The sequence below is a fragment of the Lepidochelys kempii genome, chromosome 20 (genome assembly GCF_965140265.1).
Source record: "Lepidochelys kempii isolate rLepKem1 chromosome 20, rLepKem1.hap2, whole genome shotgun sequence".
NCBI classification, from domain to species: domain Eukaryota; kingdom Metazoa; phylum Chordata; order Testudines; family Cheloniidae; genus Lepidochelys; species Lepidochelys kempii.
Window position 1 is genome coordinate 1,829,356 of NC_133275.1, and position 19,231 is coordinate 1,848,586.

The 19,231-nt window shown below is 62.8% G+C and overlaps 1 protein-coding gene across 3 annotated transcripts; it reads right to left on the reverse strand.

Moving 5' to 3' along the window:
• Positions 1-303: 303 nt before the first annotated feature.
• On the reverse strand, positions 304-18,134 carry LMBR1L (limb development membrane protein 1 like). Of its 3 annotated transcripts, none has more exons than XM_073318606.1 (17): positions 17,930-18,134; positions 11,099-11,183; positions 7,208-7,244; positions 6,647-6,786; positions 6,440-6,543; positions 6,231-6,357; positions 5,673-5,741; positions 4,762-4,826; positions 4,492-4,567; positions 4,276-4,359; positions 3,986-4,062; positions 3,750-3,827; positions 3,333-3,406; positions 3,032-3,122; positions 2,449-2,515; positions 1,959-2,120; positions 304-1,732 (listed from the first exon to the last, which is right to left on the reverse strand). In XM_073318606.1, exons 1-17 carry the CDS (start codon positions 17,999-18,001, stop codon positions 1,674-1,676), a joined length of 1,467 nt encoding a protein of 488 aa, XP_073174707.1. In that variant the 5' UTR covers positions 18,002-18,134; the 3' UTR covers positions 304-1,673. The 3 variants fall into 3 exon arrangements, with proteins under 3 accessions (XP_073174707.1, XP_073174708.1, XP_073174709.1); XM_073318607.1 differs by lacking the exon at positions 17,930-18,134 and adding an exon at positions 15,640-17,565; XM_073318608.1 differs by lacking the exons at positions 6,440-6,543; positions 7,208-7,244; positions 11,099-11,183; positions 17,930-18,134 and having other exon boundaries at positions 6,647-6,732.
• Between the last annotated feature and the right edge of the window lie 1,097 nt (positions 18,135-19,231).

A 19,231-nucleotide genomic window follows, 5' to 3' on the forward strand; every position in this document is an offset into this window, starting at 1 on the left:
ATATTCACACACCCATTTGGATACGCCGGAGAGCAGATCCTGCTTCTGCTGCAGCAGCCCCAGCTTCCCCCAACAGCCCCAGAGTTGGGTGGGTGCAGTTTTGCACATGCCCCAGCACCTGGGGGAGGAACAAGTTGTGCCCAGCTCCAGCAGCAGGAAACCAAGGGGCAGGCACAGGGGTGTCCAGGTGCAGAGGCGGGTGTGTGCGGGCCCGCACAGCACTCCAGGAGCTGGGAAGCACATTTCCCATCAGGAATTTCAACAGACGGAGCTGGTGTCTCGTAAGCCACTAGCCTCCGAGCATGTATTAAAAGACACTTTTTATTATTTAAATAAAAAACACACAGCAGTTGACAGCTGATCCGCACTGTCACTATCAGCTGACAGCGCAGAGACCTGACACACTCATTAGACAAAGCAAAGCTTGCCCTAGGCTCCCATGCTTCAGGGCAGGAACACAGCAGGAAGGACTGGAGATCCTGGCCCACACCCCTTTCAGCTTTGTCCCCCCACCCCAATGCTAATCCCCGGGGGGGACTGACATTTACAGCCTCCCCCCGCACACACAAATACATTCTCTCCCCCCCCCCCCAAACTCCTCCCCCTCAGAGGCAGGATCAGGCACCAGCCTGAGCCTTGCTGGCTAAGGGGTGTCTGTAGCCAGAGCTCCTCCCCCTATAACCCAGGGTGAGAAACAGAAACCCCCAGGTGTTTGAATGACAAACCCCACCCCACCGACACCTCCCTGGGTCCCTGCCCCACCTGGGAGCCCTGCTCAGTTGAAGGCTGTCCTAAGTCAGTGTCAGAGAGACAGGAGCAGCCTGGGGCTAAGGGGGGCAGGCAGACAGAGCAGGGAGGGGCTGAGCTCACTGGGTGAGGGGAGTGGGGAGGGTCTCAGAGCGGGGGGGGGGGGGTCTTTCACCCATAAAACATCAGGGCAGCAGCTGTTCAAAAAAAATAAAAATAAAAAATGCCCACACAGAAAACGCAGCCAGCGAAGCAGACGAATGCGCGGCCCATGGCCGCCTAGTGTGCTTGAGTGAGGTATGTAACCATGGCGCCGGGGGGTCTGCACGGGGAAGGGCTGGGCCCTGGGGGGCTCGGGGCAACAACTCTCGTGAGGCAGCTTCTGCAGCGGCTAAACCCCCGCTCCCCGCAGCGGCCCCTGCTGGGAGAGGCTGGGACTGGACTTGCAGGGAGTTGCCCCCACAGCCAGTGCCCTGCCCCCCACAGCGCCCCCTGCTGGCCAACAGCTCCCATTATAGTCCCGGACATCTTCCTGCAGGGTGCCTGGAGCTGCCTTCCCCCCCAGGAGGCTGCAGCAGTGGAGGGAGGACTGAAGGGGGGGGAGAGGGGGAACGGCTCAGCAGCAGTCCCAGCAGAGAATTCTCCTGTCTCCCCCGCTGGGGATCGAATGCAGGGGGGGAGGCGGGGGGGCCTCGATCCGCCCCATCCCAGCATCCGCACCACAGGAGGATACCGGCCCCTTCTCACCAGCAGACCATTGGGCGGAAGCAGACGAGGGCGGAGTCAGCCAGGCCCCGCCCCTTCGGCTCAGAATGCAGGAGACACATAAATCCATCGAGTCAGGGCGGGGGCTGCCCCCCGCCCCACGGCCTGGAGGGGCCGCAGCAGCCCCCATTTCCCAGTCGTTGGCTGGGGCCAGACTCGTCCTAGCAGAGCTTGCTGGGCTGGCAGGTGCGCGTCACGGGCAGAGGCAGCTTGTGCAAACCTGGCCAGGGGAGACACCGGTTAGGGGCCATGGTGACATTTCCCCTCCATGTCCATCCCCCTGCTGGCAGCCTGGACTGGGGCCAGGGGCCCATTCACCCACAGGCCTGGCTCACCGGCAAATCGCCTCCCCCAGGGCCCTGCAGGCCTGTGACACGGACACACCAGGCTCCCTGGCCTGGGGACCAGCTCCCCCCACGGGTGCAGGCGACAGGCCCAAGACTCACCGAAGGCTCGGATGAGCTCGGCCCGCACGGCCCACGTAAACTTCTTCACCAGGCATAGTGTGGTGAGGGCAGCGAAGAGCATGTTGTAGAGGAAAACAATGTAGAAATTCCCCAGCCAGTTAAACCTGCCAAAGTCGCCCAGGAGGTCAAACCGCGTGATTCCTGCAAGAGAGAGAGGCTGAGCGCTCCCCTCAGTGGGGCCGGACCCCACTGTACCTCCCCCTGCAGCCCCAGGCCTGGGCTCCCCCAACACCCCCCTTCCTGACCCACAGCCCCTTGTTATTCCAGCCGTGCCTCTGCCCCTCAATCCCAACCTACGGCCCCTAAGCGGCTGCTCCAGAGCTCCAGCCCCTGGCCAACGGGATGGGCCTCCAGGATAGGGCAGTTCTGCTGGCCCAGTCCAGGGGTGCGTGTGCGTATCGGGAGCCACTCAGTTCCGCCCCAGGGGCGCGCGGTTCCCCAGAGCCCAGCGTGGCCGCAGGAGACTCACCCAGCGTTCTGGAGAAGACGGGCAGCGCGGAGCTGAGGACCAGCAGGGACACACAGTTCCCAATGATCTGGGCGGAGGGGGAAGAGACAGGCCTTGAACCTGGGAGCCAGACTCCCCCTTCCCCCCACGTGTGGGCACAGGACCCCTCCCGCCCCCCAGAACACCGCCACAACTCCGTATCCGCCACCCAGCGAGCCACAAGACACCTGCGAGCCCCTCTGGCCAGGATCAGCGGCCCCACCCCTGGAATTAGGGAACCAAGATCCCCAGCTGGACTCTGGCTCTGGGGCAGGCTGGGGGCTCCCGCTCAGCATCCATGTCTAACTGGGGGGCATCTGATGGGGCAGCTCACAGCTAGGCTTCTCCCCATCCAGCCTGGCGCCGGAGCCATGGCGCCCTCGTGTGGCGAGATGATGCAATGCAACCGCCCCCAGGGCTGGGAATAGAACCCAGGCGTCCTGAGTGCGGCCCTGGTGCTGGGCCCACCACACCGTGGTCCCTAGTGGCTCCATGCGGGTAGCAAGCGGCTCTGGCTGCATGGAGGCAGGGGGCACCTGGTGGCGGAGGGGCAGATACCACTTACCTTGGTCATGGGGGTATCCTGCCTCACGGGGAGCAGCCTCATGAACAGGGGGGAGCTGTAGAAGCCCACAACGGAGGAGACCATCAGATAGCTGAGTCCAGGGGTTAAGGAGGAATAACGGAGTGGGGGGGTGGAATCTGTTGGGCCCAGGGAGCTGATGCAGGGACTGGGATGGGGGCACGGCACCCAGAGGGGCAGGGAAGGGGGGGACTGGGCTAGCAAACCCAGGCCCTGCCCCAGAGAGAGCAGCCCCCCTGCAGGGATCAGACGGAGGGGCTGGGGCTGCACATCCCAAGGATACAAGATGAGAACCACCTGCAGGGCGGCGCCAAAGGACCCAAAGATGGAGAAGGAGACCTGCCCCAGGGGTGCGTCCTGCAGGGAGAGAGAGCAGAGGGTCGGTGTGGGGGGCAGATTGGACCAGGAACCGATCAGCCAGCTCTGGGCTCATGTCCCAGGATGTCCCAGAGCCCCTTCACGCTGTCACCTGGTGAGCACTTCCCCCCGCATGGATCCATGGGGCAAGCACAGACCATGCAGTGCAGGGTGAACCCCCAGACCTGGAGAGGCCCAGTAGGGGGCTAGATAGCTGGGTCTCCCCATTGCTGATGGTGCATCTATTGGGAGCTGGGCTGAGACCCAGCAAACTCGTCCCATGCATGGGCCCATGGCAGAGAGGGAAGGGTTAAACTCAGCTCAGACCCCCCCACCGCGGTACCTGAATCCCCCGCGGCATCGCGGCATCATCCAGCAGCAGCTCCAGCGTGTGAAAACAGACGACGAGCACAGAGATGGCCTGGGAAGGACCAGAAGGGAGGTCAGTGCGGCCTCCTCCCCGCACCCTTGGGGGTCCTTCCCCAGGGAGCTTCACAGAGAATAACCCACCCATCCCCAACAAGCAGGGAAACTGAGGCACAGACATCAGGCAGGCCCCCCCCCCCCCCCAGCACCTACCGTCAGCGCCAGGAGGCACAGCATGGCCAGGGGGTAGCCCAGATTCCGCTGCCAGGGCGAGACACAGCGCCGCAGCTCTGCCGGGAAGCACAGGACACGCCCCGGGTGAGCAAGTGGTCAAGACTCCACCATCTGCCCCCTTGAGAATGAACGCTGCCCCCCTCCCCTCCACCACCCAGATCAGAGCATCCCGCTGATCTCACCACCCAGCAAGCGGGGAGTGAACCCAGGAGTCCCACTCCATCCCCCGCCTGCCCCGAGCTCTCCGTCTCCCCAGCCCCGCTCCTTACCCAGCGCCAGTCTCCGGCTCTGGATGGCCAGGAACTGCTCCTGGAGCATGGCCGCGCTCAAGTTCAGCCAGCAGGAGGTGGGACCTGCAGAAGGAGAGAGTCCCGAGGGGTGAACTGGGGGACGGGGGGGCTGAGCCCCTCCGGGAAGGGGCCGTTGGAGTGAGCCGGGATCACGCCCCTCCAGCACCCGGGGCAGGGCATGGGGGACACACTCACTGGCAGAGATCTTGCGGGAGAGGGCGGCTTCCTCGAACCTTGTGCAGTTCAGCTGCTCGTCCAGATCCTCCAGCAGCTGCAGTGGGGACGACAGAGGGAGAGCGCGGCGCCCGTTAGCCACCACGCAGCTGGGAAAGCAACACCCCATCCCTCCCCCACGGCGGGCTCGACCCCAGCAAACAAGGGGTTAACCTCTCCACTCAGCGTCCCCCGGTGGGGGCGGGGGGGCAGGAGATAGGGCGAGGGCGGGGCAGGAACAGGGAGCCTTACCCTGGGCTTGACCAGCAGCTTCCCGGTGACGGTGAACATGCGGGAGAGGCCGACAGGCGTGCACACTGCGGGGGGGCAGAGAGCAAAGGAGCAGGGTGAGAACAGGTACCGGCCCCCCCTTCTATTGGCAAAAGGAACCAAAGGGATCCGGCCCTTTCTGTGTCTGCCAGTGGGGCGGGTTCGAGCCTGGGGCCTTCATGGTCTCGGCACCCAGAGCTGGAGAGGTCCCTGCCCTGAAATCAGCCCCCCTCCCACAGTTCTTTTCCGAACCCGCATCGGGCTCCGAGAGCAGCGGGAGACACCTCTGATGAACAGTCACTCAGTTCTGTGGCCATAAGGTGTGGCAGGGTGTCCGGGGGGGCCACACTGCCCCCCCAGGAGCAGGCCTGGCTAGAGAGCATGCTCCACCCTGTGGGTACCTGGCCTGGCATCAGCCCGTCCGTCAGGGAGACCCCGGCACCACCCAAAAGGGATTGGTCAGGAAAATCCACCAACAGGTTATCCAGGGCGGGGGGGGCGGGGGAGGAAGATCCTGAATTCCAGCCCCTGCATTCAGACTTTTCCGGACCAGAGCCAGCTCGGAAGCTCCTGGAAAAAATGTCCACCAGACCAAGCAGGAGACGCACGGATCAGGGCTGGAGGCAGAGTCTGGCTACAGAGGCTTGCATGGGCCTTTGTTTGGAGGAAGGGACAGACTCCACCCCGAAAAAGCTCCCAGTCTTACTACGCAAGCCCCATTTCATCAGAGACTCCCCCCAGGTCACCCGAGCAGTCTGTGTCACACAGGAACGGAAGCCAGGAACCATACGGCCAGCCTGCCCCCTTGCATTTGTTCAGGGGAGGGCTGGAAACTCAGCTTGGACCCCACAGATCCCCCCTCAGCCCCCAAAGAAATCAAACCATCCACTTACACAGCAGCAGCAGCCCCCCAAAGAGTGAGATGCAGGAGTAGAGGTAGGGGAGGTAGTATTCCCACAGGTCTGTGGAGAGGAGAGGGTTAACATTACACACCCAGGCTGGGGTAAGCCATGGGGCCCAGAAGACCCTCGGTGCCAGGGCTGGGCAGGGGGCCGGGAATGGGAGTCCTTGTCACTCAGCAGGAGATGGTCACTCCCACCGGAGCAGGGTATGGGTGGGCTGGGGGGGGGGAGACATTAACTAGCATGTCTGATAAGGCTTGTCACCCCAGAGCATCACAGCAAGGGGGGTTGGGTACCAATCACCCCACTGTGCAGATAGGGAAACTGAGGCATGGGGCAAGGCAGAGTTTTGCCCCCCTCATAACAAGCCACTGGTAGAGATGAAAAATTCAACCCAGGAGTCTGGACCCTAGCCCCTGGACCACACTCCCTTTTCCCAGAGCTGGGAAGAGAACCCAGGAGTCCTGTCCCTCCGTCTGAGAGCATGCAACCCCCCTTCCACCATCACCGCCCGGCCCCGTGGGGAGCTCGCGCTGCCCGGCCACTCGCCGTAGAGGGATTCCTGGCTGCCCGTGTCCTCGTCCACAATGGCTGATGCCACCCAGACCATTCCCAGCACCAGCAGGGTCAGCAGCAGCAGCTCCACGAAGGTCTCGTAGACTCGGGCCAGGATGCCCTGCGGGGGGGGGGGGGGAGGAATTTAACACGGCGTGGGTGGCACCAAGGGCAGCGGGGGAGACAGACCCGGCAGCTGGTACCTTCTTGGATCCCGCGAAGCCCTCGGCCTCGGTGAAGAAATACGCGAAGGGCATGAGGAAGACCAGGGAGAGGTTGGAGAAGAGGAAGACCAGGTTCCAGAGGCCTGGAGAGAGACGGACAGGTGAGCCCCCCGGAGCCCAGCCCCCTGGGCCATGCCCGGGCTGGCGGGACGGGGCAGGACGGGGCGGGGCAGGACGGGCGCTCACCGTGGATCAGCGAGCCGTTCAGCCACTGGATGTAGTCGTTGTGCGGGAAGAGCAGCAGAACCTCGTTGGCGAGGATGGAGAAGGGCACCAGCAGCAGGGCACCCAGCGAGACGGCCAGCGTGAAGGTACACAGCGACAGCCTGCGGGGCGGCGGGGGGCAAGCATGAGCTTGGCTCCTCCACCCCTTCCCCGGCCAGCCTCCCGAACGGCCCCCAGGGCGCAGGGCAAAGCCAGCGAGGCGCGAGGGGACCCGCCGTGGCTGGAATGTGAGCGGGCAGCACCCAGGGGTGAGTGCCGGCCACGCCTCGCCCCGAGGCAGCCGGTGACGCGAGTTCTGCCCGGTCTCAGTGCGTGGAGCAGCTCAGCGAGACTCAAACCAGCACGTGCCTCGGGGAGAGACGTGTTAGCCGCTGCCCCCCCCAGAGCTGGGGAGAGAACGCAGGAGTCCTGAGCCCCATCGCCCTGCTCAACCTGCAATCCTCAAACCTGCCCTGTCCCAGCACGCTGGGGGGGGGGAAATGCGTCAATACGGGAAGGGGCGAAGGACAGCCAGGAGCTTACGCAATTCTGTCGACAGCGGCATCCTCGTCATCCTCAACTGCAGAGAGATGGGGGAGAAAAGCCGTTAGCTCAGCAGAGACCCTCACGCTCGTTACACCTCACGGGACAGAGTCGGGGAAGCTTCAGCCAAGAGCCACAACAAGGTTTTGTGGCATGGGTGGGGCAGGAGGTTTCATGGCCTGGGGGTTGCCGGGCCGGGACTCAGCTCTGCTAGACTCCTGCAAGGCCCAGGGCGAAGCCCCTCTGCCCCCAGCTCTGAGATGGGGAGAAGGGGCCTCTGCCTAGCCTATGGGAAATGGGCACTGCTTGGGGGCAGGGTCTCTGCACCTGGTCACAGCGGGGGTCCCAGGTGATGCCAGAATACCCAGGCCAGCAGCTTGTCCCAGACAGATCCCTCCCTCACTGCCCTGCAGCCGGATGTCCAGAATTATTCAGCCAATATTATGTGTTTTTAAGAGAATCCAGGTTTATGCTAAAGCGAGCCCATGGCCCCTGCATCTCTGTACTGAACCACATTAAAAACGGCGCGTAAGCTTTTGTTCTGGGGGCACGCAGAGAACTGTGCTGAGCTTTGTGACAATGATACAAACGGACAGAATTGTTGCTAAAAACTCGGCGCGGATTTCCAAGAGCCTAGTGCCCGGGAACTGAAGTACTAGGGTCAGAGGGCACCAAGGCATTTTGGGGAGTTTGTGCCCATGGTAGCAGGCTCAGGTGTGTGTAGACAGACACCTTGGCAGCACTGCACTGCTGGTTGTACCCCTGGCTCGGGGAAGATTTACACCCCACCCCCCCTGTATTTGTGCCAACTAATCTGGCTCACACTCGGTAAATCTGGTTGACTGGGATTATTTGACATTTTCTTAGTAAAGGAGCCGACCCTCCAAGCAGTGACTGGCACCCCCAGTAGGTTCAATCAAAGGAGTAACCTCAGGGACGGGAACGTGGGCTCATCGATTTCCATCCACGTGCCAAACAGACGGGGGCATTGGTGACTCAGACAAGCCCGGGTGCCTGCTGGTGTCTCCCCAAAGCAGGCTCCCGTGTGCTGCACCTGGCTGCCTGACACCCCCAGGGCCTGGCAGCCTGTCTAGCCCGGGGGCAGCCCCCATCCCGACCCCCAAGAATCATCCTGGGCTTGGATTTCTCAGAGTCAAAACAGAGACGGCCCAAGGCTGCGGGGGGCTGAGCAATGGGAAAAGGGGAAGGGGGGGGGGAGTGACAAGACAGCACCGCCTAACAAAGGGCTCAGCAGCCCCCCTCCCCCATCTCCACTCCGCCTTCGCTCCCACCAAGCCGCCAGCAGCTCCCATCCGTATTCAGGTCACACGTCTCCTCTCCCTGTTCCCTGGCCAGCCCCGCCTGGCTCCGTGCCAAGCTGAATGCTCACAGCCAGTTCCCATCCCCTGACCCTCACCAACCCCCCAACCCCGGCAGCCGTTCCCCGCACCCCGGAACCCGTCCGTGCGGCAGGCGGCTCAGCGCCGGGCGTTTCAGCCCTGACACGGCACAGGGGTCGGCACCGTGGCCGCTGCAGGGCAGCAGTAAAAACTACAGAAATGCTGCACAAAGAACTGTGTGAAAGCGGCCCAGCGACGCAGTCAGAGCGCGGGGCAGCGAGGCTGCAACAGCCTGCTCGACTCTGTCCCCAGCTGCACCCCCAGTTCGCAACCCTGCTCCTGCTCCAGGGCTGGCTCTGCGTTTCCAAGGGCTTGTCTGCACAGGCAGATCTGGCCCCAAGCACCCCCAAAGCAGGGGCAGCGCACCGAAATGAAAGCGGGGCACTGTCACTCCCCACACTGGCGGTTTACATCGGCACAGGAATCCCCAAGGCAGGCCAGCCCCACAGGGCACCCAGAGTCTCTGGCTGAGGGTGGAATGCTCCCATCAGGAGAGCTATTCTGGGCAGAGTTTCCTCAGGGGTAGCAACTCCCATGGAAAAGAGCCAGCAAGCGCAGGGGGTGGGAGGGGCATTGGGGCAGCGCAGTGGGGAAGGGGAGCAGGGTACACAGGCATTGTCAGCACTGTAAGGCAACCCCCAGCCACTACAATACCCCCTCCTCTCTCAGCCAAAGGTTTGAAGTCCTTTACAGACACCAGTTAAGCCTCACATCCTCTGTGCACAGCAGGTAAGGTATTGCTTCCCCCAGCCTGAAAAGCAGCCACCTCTGGGGTGGGGCACAGCCACTGATTAACGGCCCACAGCATCGCTGCCCATCCTGCAGCCCACTGAAATGGCCGCAACAGGAGTCACATTCTGCCTCCCCAGATGTGGCATTTGGCCAGCGTGTCAGACACAAGACCCCGACTCTCCTGAAAAGGGTCCCGGGATCTCCACCGCCGGGCCAGGAGCTCGGTTTCACACCCTCCCACAGAGACCGGATTCAGCTCAGAGGGAAGCGCTCTCCTGACAGGATCTCCACCAGGTGTTTCCACCCTCACCAGACACGACAGAGAGTGGAGCTTTCCCTCGACCGGGAAACGCACCATCTGGAAAGACGCAGATGGGGCTGGGAGACGACAGGACTCCGGACTCGCCTCAGCGTGAGTGGCTGTACCAGCCCACCTGAGACAGAAACCCAGGGGCCGTGTGTGTATGGTGCTGTGGGGGGGGGATCCCCTGGATTTCAGGCCAGATGCTTGGGCCCTGAGCCACCCAGGCTGGCTTATGGGGGCAAAGGAGCATAGTGGGGGGGAGGATAAGACAGCAGGTGGCCAGAGGAGCCAGGGTCAACATGTGCATTGGCGGGGGGGGGGGGGAGAACCTATGGGTCAATTCTTATTGATGTATAGGCCTGCCACCAGGGCCTTGGTGAGAGCTGGGGTGCACACAGCACGGGGAGATGTGGGTCCCCTCCCAAGCCAGAGGGGAGCAGCCCAGGGAGCCCCTGCCAGGCACGGTGGAAGCCAAGTCCTGGCCTCAGCACATGAGTCCCTGCCCACATGGGGGTCTGTGCCCCGGGGAACGCAGTGCATCGGGCCAGATCCATGGGTCTGCAGACCCTGCAGGGGAGCCGTGTGCAAGGGGGCCCCGTTGGCGGGGAATGCGCTACCCACCCCAATGCACAAGGCACAGCCAAGGACACCCATGGCACAAGCACCAGGCTGACCCTGCAGCGTGAGGATCCTCGCCACTGGGCTTCCCCCCAGGGAGCAGAGCTTCCGCTCCGAGCTGCGAGGGCGGCGGAGGGCAGAGGGGTCCCCCTTCCCGGCTCTCAACAGAGCCTGCAGCCCCCTCCCCCATTCTGTGCCCAGATGCCCCCTCGGCTCCTGCCCACCCCAGCTCACAGGATGCGGGGCAGCCTGGCTCCATGCCACGCAGCCCCCAGCATGGTGGGGGGACCCCCAGGGACGGGACGGGTTCGGCCTTTGGTAAGACAACTCCTGAGGGAGGGCAAGGACGGTGCGGGGTCAGGTGGAGGGGCCACCATGCAGCTCTCCTGCCACGGACTCTGCCTAGGGGGCCTGGTGTTTCAGCCCCATCCCCCTGCCCAGGCCCCCCCAGCATCCGGCTCTGGGCTCGCTGCACAGCCCCGGGGAGGGGAGCGCCATGGTGACGACACCATGCAGCGCTTGGGAGATGCTGGTCTCTGAGCCCAGATCCCGGGGGGGGGGGGGATGTTGCCCATGGCAACCGCAACACAGCAGCAATGTAAACAAACCAAGGGGGGCCCTCCCCAGCAGGACGGGGTGTCCCCTGGGGATGCACCAAACAGCACACAGCAAAGCTGCTGCAGGAGGTTTGGCCCCTGGCTCAAGCAGCCCGGGGGGGGGGGCAGTGTGCGGGGGGGGGGGGAGCTGCTGGGGGCCCTGGAGTTGGAATTCAACAAGAGCCCCGTGCAGGGAGGGGGCAGCCAGAGCCAGGGGCCTGGCCAGAGCCAGGCCAGTCACCTGTGGCGAAGTCCGTGTGTTTCTTGAAGCGGGTTATGACGAAGTGGCTCAGGATATAGAGGCTGGCGAAGAGCAGCGTGCAGATCTGCAGAGAGGGAGGGAGGGAGGGAGGGTCAGAGGTGGCCCAGGCAGCTGGATCCCACCCGCCGTGCTCCCCATTCCCCCCTGCACCAATCCTCCCCTCCTCAGCCCACCCCCACGCCCCCATTCGCTGCAGGGAAAGCGCTGACCCCCCCGGGCAGGAATCCCAGCTCCGAGCTGTGGTGCCCCTCCCAGGAACAGCTCGCGCTGGGTGTCTCTCAGGGCAGCAGCCCCCCGCCTGCCGCCACACAATACCCAGTGCTGCACTGGGGGCAGGGTTTCTATACTGATTTCTGCCTGACCCCATGCCAGCTGGAAATGGGACGCCCTGAAGCCTGGTTGCTCCTGCAGCCGAGCAGAAGGGGCGGATGGGGGGATGACAACTCCAGTTTAAAGGTACCCTCCAATCCAGAGCTGCCAGCCTGGGGCTCTTTTCAGAAGTCTGGACCTGGACCCACAAGGGAATCTCCCTCGAAGCGGCCAGCCCCAGAGCCGTTCAGCCGCCCCCAGCACCAAGCCTTTGCACTGCGGACACGACCAGCACGGCGGCCCAGAAGCCCCACACATGACATGTTTCTGGGGCTCCTTTGGCTGAGAGGCTCAGGATGCCCCCAGTTCATTGTCAGACTCTGCACCATGCTGGGCTCTATTCAGGTACGTCCCCGCCCTGCCGCTCCACAGCGTCCGTCGCCCGAAAATGACCCGCGAGGCCTGGCTGTGAGCTCAGCCCGTAACCTGCCCGCGTGGGTATTTGCTGCAGAGGGCAACAGGACAGGACAAGGCAGGGAGGGAGGGTATTGTGTTGGTGGGGTTTGCATTTTGCAGGGGCAATTGGAGCAGGGCATAGTGGGGGCAGAAAAATTTCAGGGCAAGCCGGAGAAATCAGTTTCTGAACAAACAGGGTACATTTTGGCCCGAGCCCACAAAGGTGTTTAGGCTCCGAATTTGCGTCACCGGGGCCTGCCTAACCGCGACATGGCAGTCGGGCTGGCAGGCTGGCCATTCACGCTCACTGCTGGCATTCCTCTTTGCCGGGTCCAAGCCAGGCCATGCCAAGCAGGCCAGAAAACGTCTGGTGGCGGATGTCTGGCCACATGGAATGCCCCTGCTCTGTAATTTGCCCCTTCTTGGGGGATTCGGAGGGGTCCAGGGAAGCATGGCCAGCCCCTGCCTGTGCTATACACGCAGCGGGGCCCGGTGCGGTCAGTCCTGCCTGCCACCAGCACTAGAGCCTTTGCCGTGATTGGAAGGAAGCCGGCAGGCAGCACCGGGCACACGGCTCACCCGCCCCTGAGCCGCGCTCCGAGGTCCAAGCAGAGCAGGGCTACGTTTGAGAACACAAGGACCTTTGATCACTCGCAGCGTGTGTCAGACAGGCCGGGCGCAAAGGTTGACCTGAACCCATCGGCTTCGTTGCATCAGCACAAATTCATTACCCTTCCCACCCCACAGCTCACGCCTGTCCCCCCCCGCCAGGTCTATTTCTGAGCCCTGCCTCGAGAAGGGCCGACTGCCCGGGCTTGCCGGGAGAGTGCCGGCCGACTCTCACTGCACTCTGGATCGTGCCCTAGCAGGCATGGAGATTCCCTGGACACCGGCACAGCCCGAACCCCTCCAGAAGCAGCACACCCCGCTGGCAGGCAGCCCCTCCTAGAGCCACAGGGCAAAATAAAACCCCAGCTACAGAAGAGGCCAACAGCTGCAAAGCGCTCAGCGGCTGGAGAAAACCCAGGTCGGGTCCAAGCATGGCCGGTTCTGCTTCCCCGGGCCAAGGGAACGCCCCTGCAGAGAGGCCGCAGCGGCTGCAGTGCCAACGAGCTGGTCTCGGGGGCTGCACCCATCAGGCGTCCCAGCCTGGAGCTCACAGCAGCCGCCAGCCGCCCAGCCATTCAGGTTTGGGTGGTTGAAATTTAGGGCTCTCTAAGAACTGGTCCAGGGGTAACTCCTCGAAGGCCGCACCCGCCTGAAAGCTCGGGGCCACGCCGATCCTGACGTGCTTCTAGTAGGTCAGCGCTGGAAGCTGGCAGAGACGGATTTGACCTCTCTCTTGCTGCTGGGAGCCAGCCAGCACCTCCAGCAGGGAGCAGGTGGGGGAAAGCCCTGCAGGTCCTGCAGCCCAGCCCTACCCAGGATCCTTCGGACACAGGGGTTCAGAAATTAAAGGGTGGCCAGTTCAACACATACAAAGGAAACCTGTTAAACACACAATACTTGATTAGCCTGTGGAACTCCCTGCCACAGGATTTAGCAGAATTCAAACAGGGACTGGACAGCTGCACGGACAACCAACCTACCCAGTGTTAGACCATCAGTGCCAACAGCTTCAGGGAAGGGACGAGAGATTCATCCCAGGAGAGCAGAGAACTCTCCCTCCTCTCTAGTGCGGGTCTGAGCAGCGGTGAGAGGAGCTTAGCTAGCAGGGAGCTGCTAGAGCCCTGGGCACAGTCTGGCTCCTGAGCCCACACAGGATGGCTCAAGGGTCCAGCCAGCAGGGTGGTTCAGATGCAGCACGGGGTGCTCAGGCTGGGGGCCTTCTGGAGGGCTGGAAGGGGCCAGCTGGGCCTCAGCTTCCTGGCCTAGCCCCTCTCCGGGTCAATGGATCCTGAAAGGAGAGCTGTCCAGGGTCCCCCTTCTGCCCCAGTTCAGCCCCCCGGGAGGATCCCTCGGCCCCTAGCCCTGCTCGAGGGGAAGCAGCAATCCCAGCTCCGCAGCAATTCCCCTGCCACCCCAGCGGGGCATCACGCCATGCCAGAGAGCAAGCGAGCGCAGCCAGCGGGGAATAAAGGGCAGCAGCCTGCAGCTCCCAGATGCAGCCGCAAGTGCTGAAGGGCTGTGACCTCGGTTCTCAGCAGCACCTCCCCTCCCCGACACCCACGCACCCTGCTCTGCGTGGCTCTTTATACCCCCCTCAGGGACCGGTAGGCGCGGACACCCCAGGCCCCATTCCCCTCACCGCAGGCCACGTCAGCCCCTAGCCTTAGGGCCGGTACACGCGTTGGCCTGCATGCCCCTAGCCCTTCTTCTACTGGCAGAGGGAGTGGGGGACCCAGGTAAGTCTTTTCCAGCTTGGAATTCCAGGGACGCCAGGCAGGAAAGGAATTAACGGGGTTTCTGTGATGGGAGCAGCGGGAATGCAGGGAAATAAAAGCCGTTTGCAAATCCACCAACACTCCTGGAGCTTTCAGCACCATCCAGACTTGCCCCGACCCCCCCGCCGCATGCCTTAGCGCCCCCGGGGCGATGGGGTCAGTAGGACTCCTCGATGTGCGACAGGGCTGGAGAGGGGCAGAGCCTGAGCGCGACTGCCATTCAGCAGCTCCCGCGCACCACGGCGACCACACGGGGCCACAAGGGCTCCCCCTCTGCCCCCACCCAGTGAGCACAGACCCTGGTCAAAGCTGCTGAATGATCCGGGGGGTCCCCCAGCCTACAGCCCCGGGAGAAAGGGCTAAGCAGAGACACTTGGTGCATGGCACCTGCGTTCCCGGCAGGGTTAGCTCCCCTGGCACCGACCTGCTAAGTCTTAGGCAGGGCACAGCGTGTGCGCTGGACGGTCAAGTTAGCGCCCTGTTGCTGTGCCAAGCGAAGGAGTTTGTGCTGCCCCAGCAACAGAGCCAGGCAGGGCTCTGCTTGGGCGGGGCGGGGGGGAGGGGAGGGGACAGGAAGGGTTGAGCGGGTCCTGGACTCTGTCTTCCCCCTCCCTCCCTGCCACGGGCCCCAGGCCAGGGCGAACAGAGCAGTGCTCCTTCCTCCAGGGATCGTGGGCAATCCCAGCTGGTTCTCCACCCCCACGCCCCACCCAGGGCAGCAGAGCAGCATCCTCATCCCCTTCCCACACAGGCGAGTGACTCAACCAAGGTATCACGGTGAGTCAGTGGCAGAGCAGGGAAACCAGAACCCAGGGATCCTGAAGCCACTGCCCTGCTTTAGCTGCCAGGCCTGCCCAACCCTTTGGGCCCCCCCCAAGCAACCAGCCCCCACGACTCCATGAATGGTTGTGCCCGCCACAGAACCTGGCGGCTCCCACTAGCGCGACCTTCAACAGCCGGCCACCAACGCTCCTCTTCGGGGGACCCGCCATTGACAGGAGCCAGCGTCACCTCGTGGCTACAGCAAGAGATAGGTGAGCCAGGACTCCTGGGTTCTCTTCCCCAGACAGGGAGCATGACCTAGGCGTTACAGGAGGGGACAGGGAGCCAGGACTCCTGGGTTCTCTTCCCCAGACAGGGAGCATGGCCTAGGCGTTACAGGAGGGGACAGGGAGCCAGGACTCCTGGGTTCTCTTCCCCAGACAGGGAGCATGGCCTAGGCGTTACAGGAGGGGACAGGGAGCCAGGACTCCTGGGTTCTCGACTCCCTGCAGCATTGGGTGTTCTGTGCCCCCGTCCCCTCTCGCTGACACCAACCCACCTGCGCCTGGAGGTGCTTCAGTCTTAATAAAGAGACATTATTTTACCAACCTGGTGGGGGGTGGGGGGAAGCCTGCTGAATAGCGCCCCTCCCCCATGGAGCAGCAGCCATGTGGACATCCCAGTCCAACGGGAGGGGCTCAGGCGCTGGCTACGTGCAGACAGATCCGCCAGAACAGGCTGGGAAAGTCTTCAGCCCTGAACCCTTTAACTGATGTCAATTCAGCAGGAAAAACAAACCCAGCTGCTTCCCTCCCGCTCCCCCTCGCCTGCCAAGCAGGATAGCCGGGCCCTGGTGTGCCAGCTGCCCGCCTCTGGGCCCTCAGCTCCGGTTTCTCTGGCACAGCTCGCAGTGCGGGGTTGGCTCGGGAGCAGAGTTTGCCTTGCTCCAAGCACTGGGCTGTTTCAGACCAGCTGACCCAAGGGCCTCCACTCGGGAAGGCCCCCTCCAAGCCACCCAATGCACCATGTGGGGCTGGGGGTGGGGGGTACAAATGCCAGGAGCCAGGATTCCTGCAAGACTGAGCCCTGGGGTAACAGAGGGCTGCCATCTGAAACCAAGGCTCCCCACTCCCCAACACAGCTAGGGTCACAGCGTCGTCAGGACCCAAGTCAAGGGGCCGCCGAAGCTGGCAGGGGAGGGGCTAGAAACCCCCATCACCCAGCTGACGCTGGAGTCTCTGTGGGCTGGTTAGGACACAGATGGCAAAGGGTTCCAGCATGTTTTTTCCCCCTGACCCCAGAGCCCTGCTGGCAAGAGGGCATGTTCCTACTCATGACTGCAGCTGGCCAGGGAGGCGGGGATCCTGCCAGGAGCGTCCAAATTCCCAAACAAACTGGCTACAATCTTGCTGAAAGCTATCACCTTGGTGCCAGCTGTACAAGCTGGTGCTGCTGCACTGTCCCGTGGAGAAGGGCTCCCAGGTGGCACTGCATGGTTTGCGGAGGGAGAATTCACCTGCCTAGATGTTTTCAGGTACCGGGGACAATACCCCGTGGAAGTCCAGTCTCTGTGCAGAAACAGTGCCCACAGGACATCCACTTACACTGCACAAGACCCAGCGAAGCAGATCATGGTCGCTGTTACCACACTTGAAACCCTGCTCAGAGGCTGGAGTCCCCTTGGACAAGGGTGAGGAATATCCAGCCACACGGGGATGGGTTAGATGCCCAAGGAGCAGAGGCATGTCCCAAAAAAAGTTTCTTGTTAGACCTCCCTGCTTTCTAGCTGACGCTGGGAAACCGAGCCACGGCTGGCATCAGGTGTCCAAACACAGCCCTCAGCTGATATTGTCGTGACGCAGCAGCACAGTGACCTGCACCCGAGTGCAGCCTGGTCCCCACTGACACGGGGCCAACCGTGATATTGGACACGGGTGTCGGCCACGGGTGGCTCCCCTGATCCGCCACAGGGCAGCCCTTCTTGGGCTGGGGGAAATGGGTTGACAGACTCAGTAAGGGCGCAATCTTTAAAGGAAGCCACAGCTCAAGATGCCTCCAAGGGAGATAAGCAGGGCATGGGGAGAGGGAGAGGTGTCTAGCAGAGAGAATGGTCACAGAAGAGCAAAATGTCCAAAGCCAGGGGTAACGGCACAGGGCGGGGGCCAAGGCGAGTCCCAGTGACCACAGTAACTCAGACCCGAGCCTCACCTGGCTGCTTCTTTGCTCCTAGGGCTCCCAAAGGCTCCCCCTTTCTGTGGGGTGGGAGGGTGGCAACATGGAGGCTTGGGCAGTTTGACCCAAGGACTCTCAATGTCCCATCCCAACAGGCAGCATGTGCAGCTGTCGGGGTCCTGCCACGCCACGCACCAGAAGCGGCTGCATGTCAGCAGGGCCAAAGCAGCAGCTCCTGCAGGCACCTCACATGCTGGTTCAGGGTGAAACACGTTACAAACCCAGACTGTGTTCGGCAGGGCACCAAAGCCGGGGGGCTGGGGGGGGGGCTGGAGGGAGGAAAAAGTTTTGTTTTTCTTGCTCCAACTCAGAGTCAGGCGCTTTCCCAGACCAGGCTGCATTCGCCTTGCACTTCCCAGCCCCTCTCCCAGCCCCACCAACACCGACCTGAGTCAGGGACTTGAACCCCTGGCGGGATTCAAGGGCCCTGGCCAGCACCCCCATGATTGCCACCCCAGGGCTCCACCAAGGCGGGACCCCTCGGACCCTCCATCCTCCCTGTTCTGCCCAGCTCCCCCCCCCCCCCCCAGGGCTTGACGCCCCCCCCCAATCACGTGCCCCGCCAGCAGCAGACGCGGACCACGGGGCTGGCCCTGCCTCTCCCGAGCCCATCCCCGTGGTATCGCCCCGCACCCTCTCAGGCCCCCGGTCCTCTAGCCCCACTCACCAGGCACTCCCGCACCCGCTCGTGGAACAGCTGCTCCCGCAGCCCCAGCACGTCGAGCTCCGCCGGCTCCATTCCCCGCCCCGCATGGCTGGGGGGCGCCTCCCGGCTCAGTCCGCGGCGGCTCGTCCGGCTGCGGCGGCCCCTTTAAGGCGCTGCCCGGCGCTGGCTACACTGTATCCGCGCGGGGCGCGCCGCGTTCCACTCTTAAAGGGCCCGCAGCCGCGGGCCAGGCCGGCGGGGCGCGGGGGCGGGGTGACGCCGGCCATGCGAAGGGCTCATTGGCTGCAGAAGGTTGAATCGGCCGCTGCTCATTGGCTGGGACGGGAGCTGTACCCGATAGGCCGAGCTCGCAGCTCCGCCCCCGCCCGAGGCTGGGCCCGGGGCAAGGATCAGGGCCCCGCTGGCTGCGAGCAGCGGCAGACTTGGGGGACGGTCCCAGAGACCAGGGCTGGGGCCCGTGTTTGGCCACGAGCCCAGGAGAGCTGGGGTCACAGCTCTGCGCGGCCTCAGTTCCCCACTTTACCGTGGGGTGACCGCAGGTGGCTGGTACCTGGAGAGCGGATTTCCCTACACCCACCCTGGGGGGCGTACACCCCCCAGCCCCTCTCCCCCAGCTGTCAGCTAGGCATGGGTTTTCACTGGTGTGTCTGCTCCTGGGATGAGCCCCTCGGAAGCTGGAGGGGGTGGGAGGCAGGCCCATTCGGTTGGTTTCATGACACCCTTTGGGGGCATATTTCACCAATGGGAAGGAGGGGGGTAAATTTCAGGCTTTGGCCTCATTCTATAAGAAATATAAATGGTTCTTAGCCACTGGCTTTGGAAAGGGGGTTACTACTTTGAACCTAATGCCCTAATGGGTGCTGGGGTGGTAATGGATAGAGAGGGGCACTAAACTGGATCAGAAAGACCCAGGAGCCTAGAGTCAAGCCAGAGCTAAGCTTGGCTCTGCCCTTTGACCTGGGTTTGCTTCTGCTCCCGCTCCCACTCTCTGTCTCCAGTGCTAGTCTGGCCCCCCCAAAGTGCTTTCCCCAGGAATTGAAATTGGTGGCTGGAAAATACCTAAATTCTTACTGGTCTCATGATTTTATAGATAGTCTCACAATATTCGGTGCTTTTCTTAAAGAAGGGTCACCTCATTGAGAGGAGAACCTTGCCTGTAACTAACAAAACGGCTTCTAGTCTGCATGGTCATGCACGAAATGTAAACGTGAAGGGCTGCAGCACCAAAAGGCAAATCAAACCACCCCAGCTGTTATTACAATCCTCATGACTTGTAAGCTGATCTCATGGGGTTTTATTTTG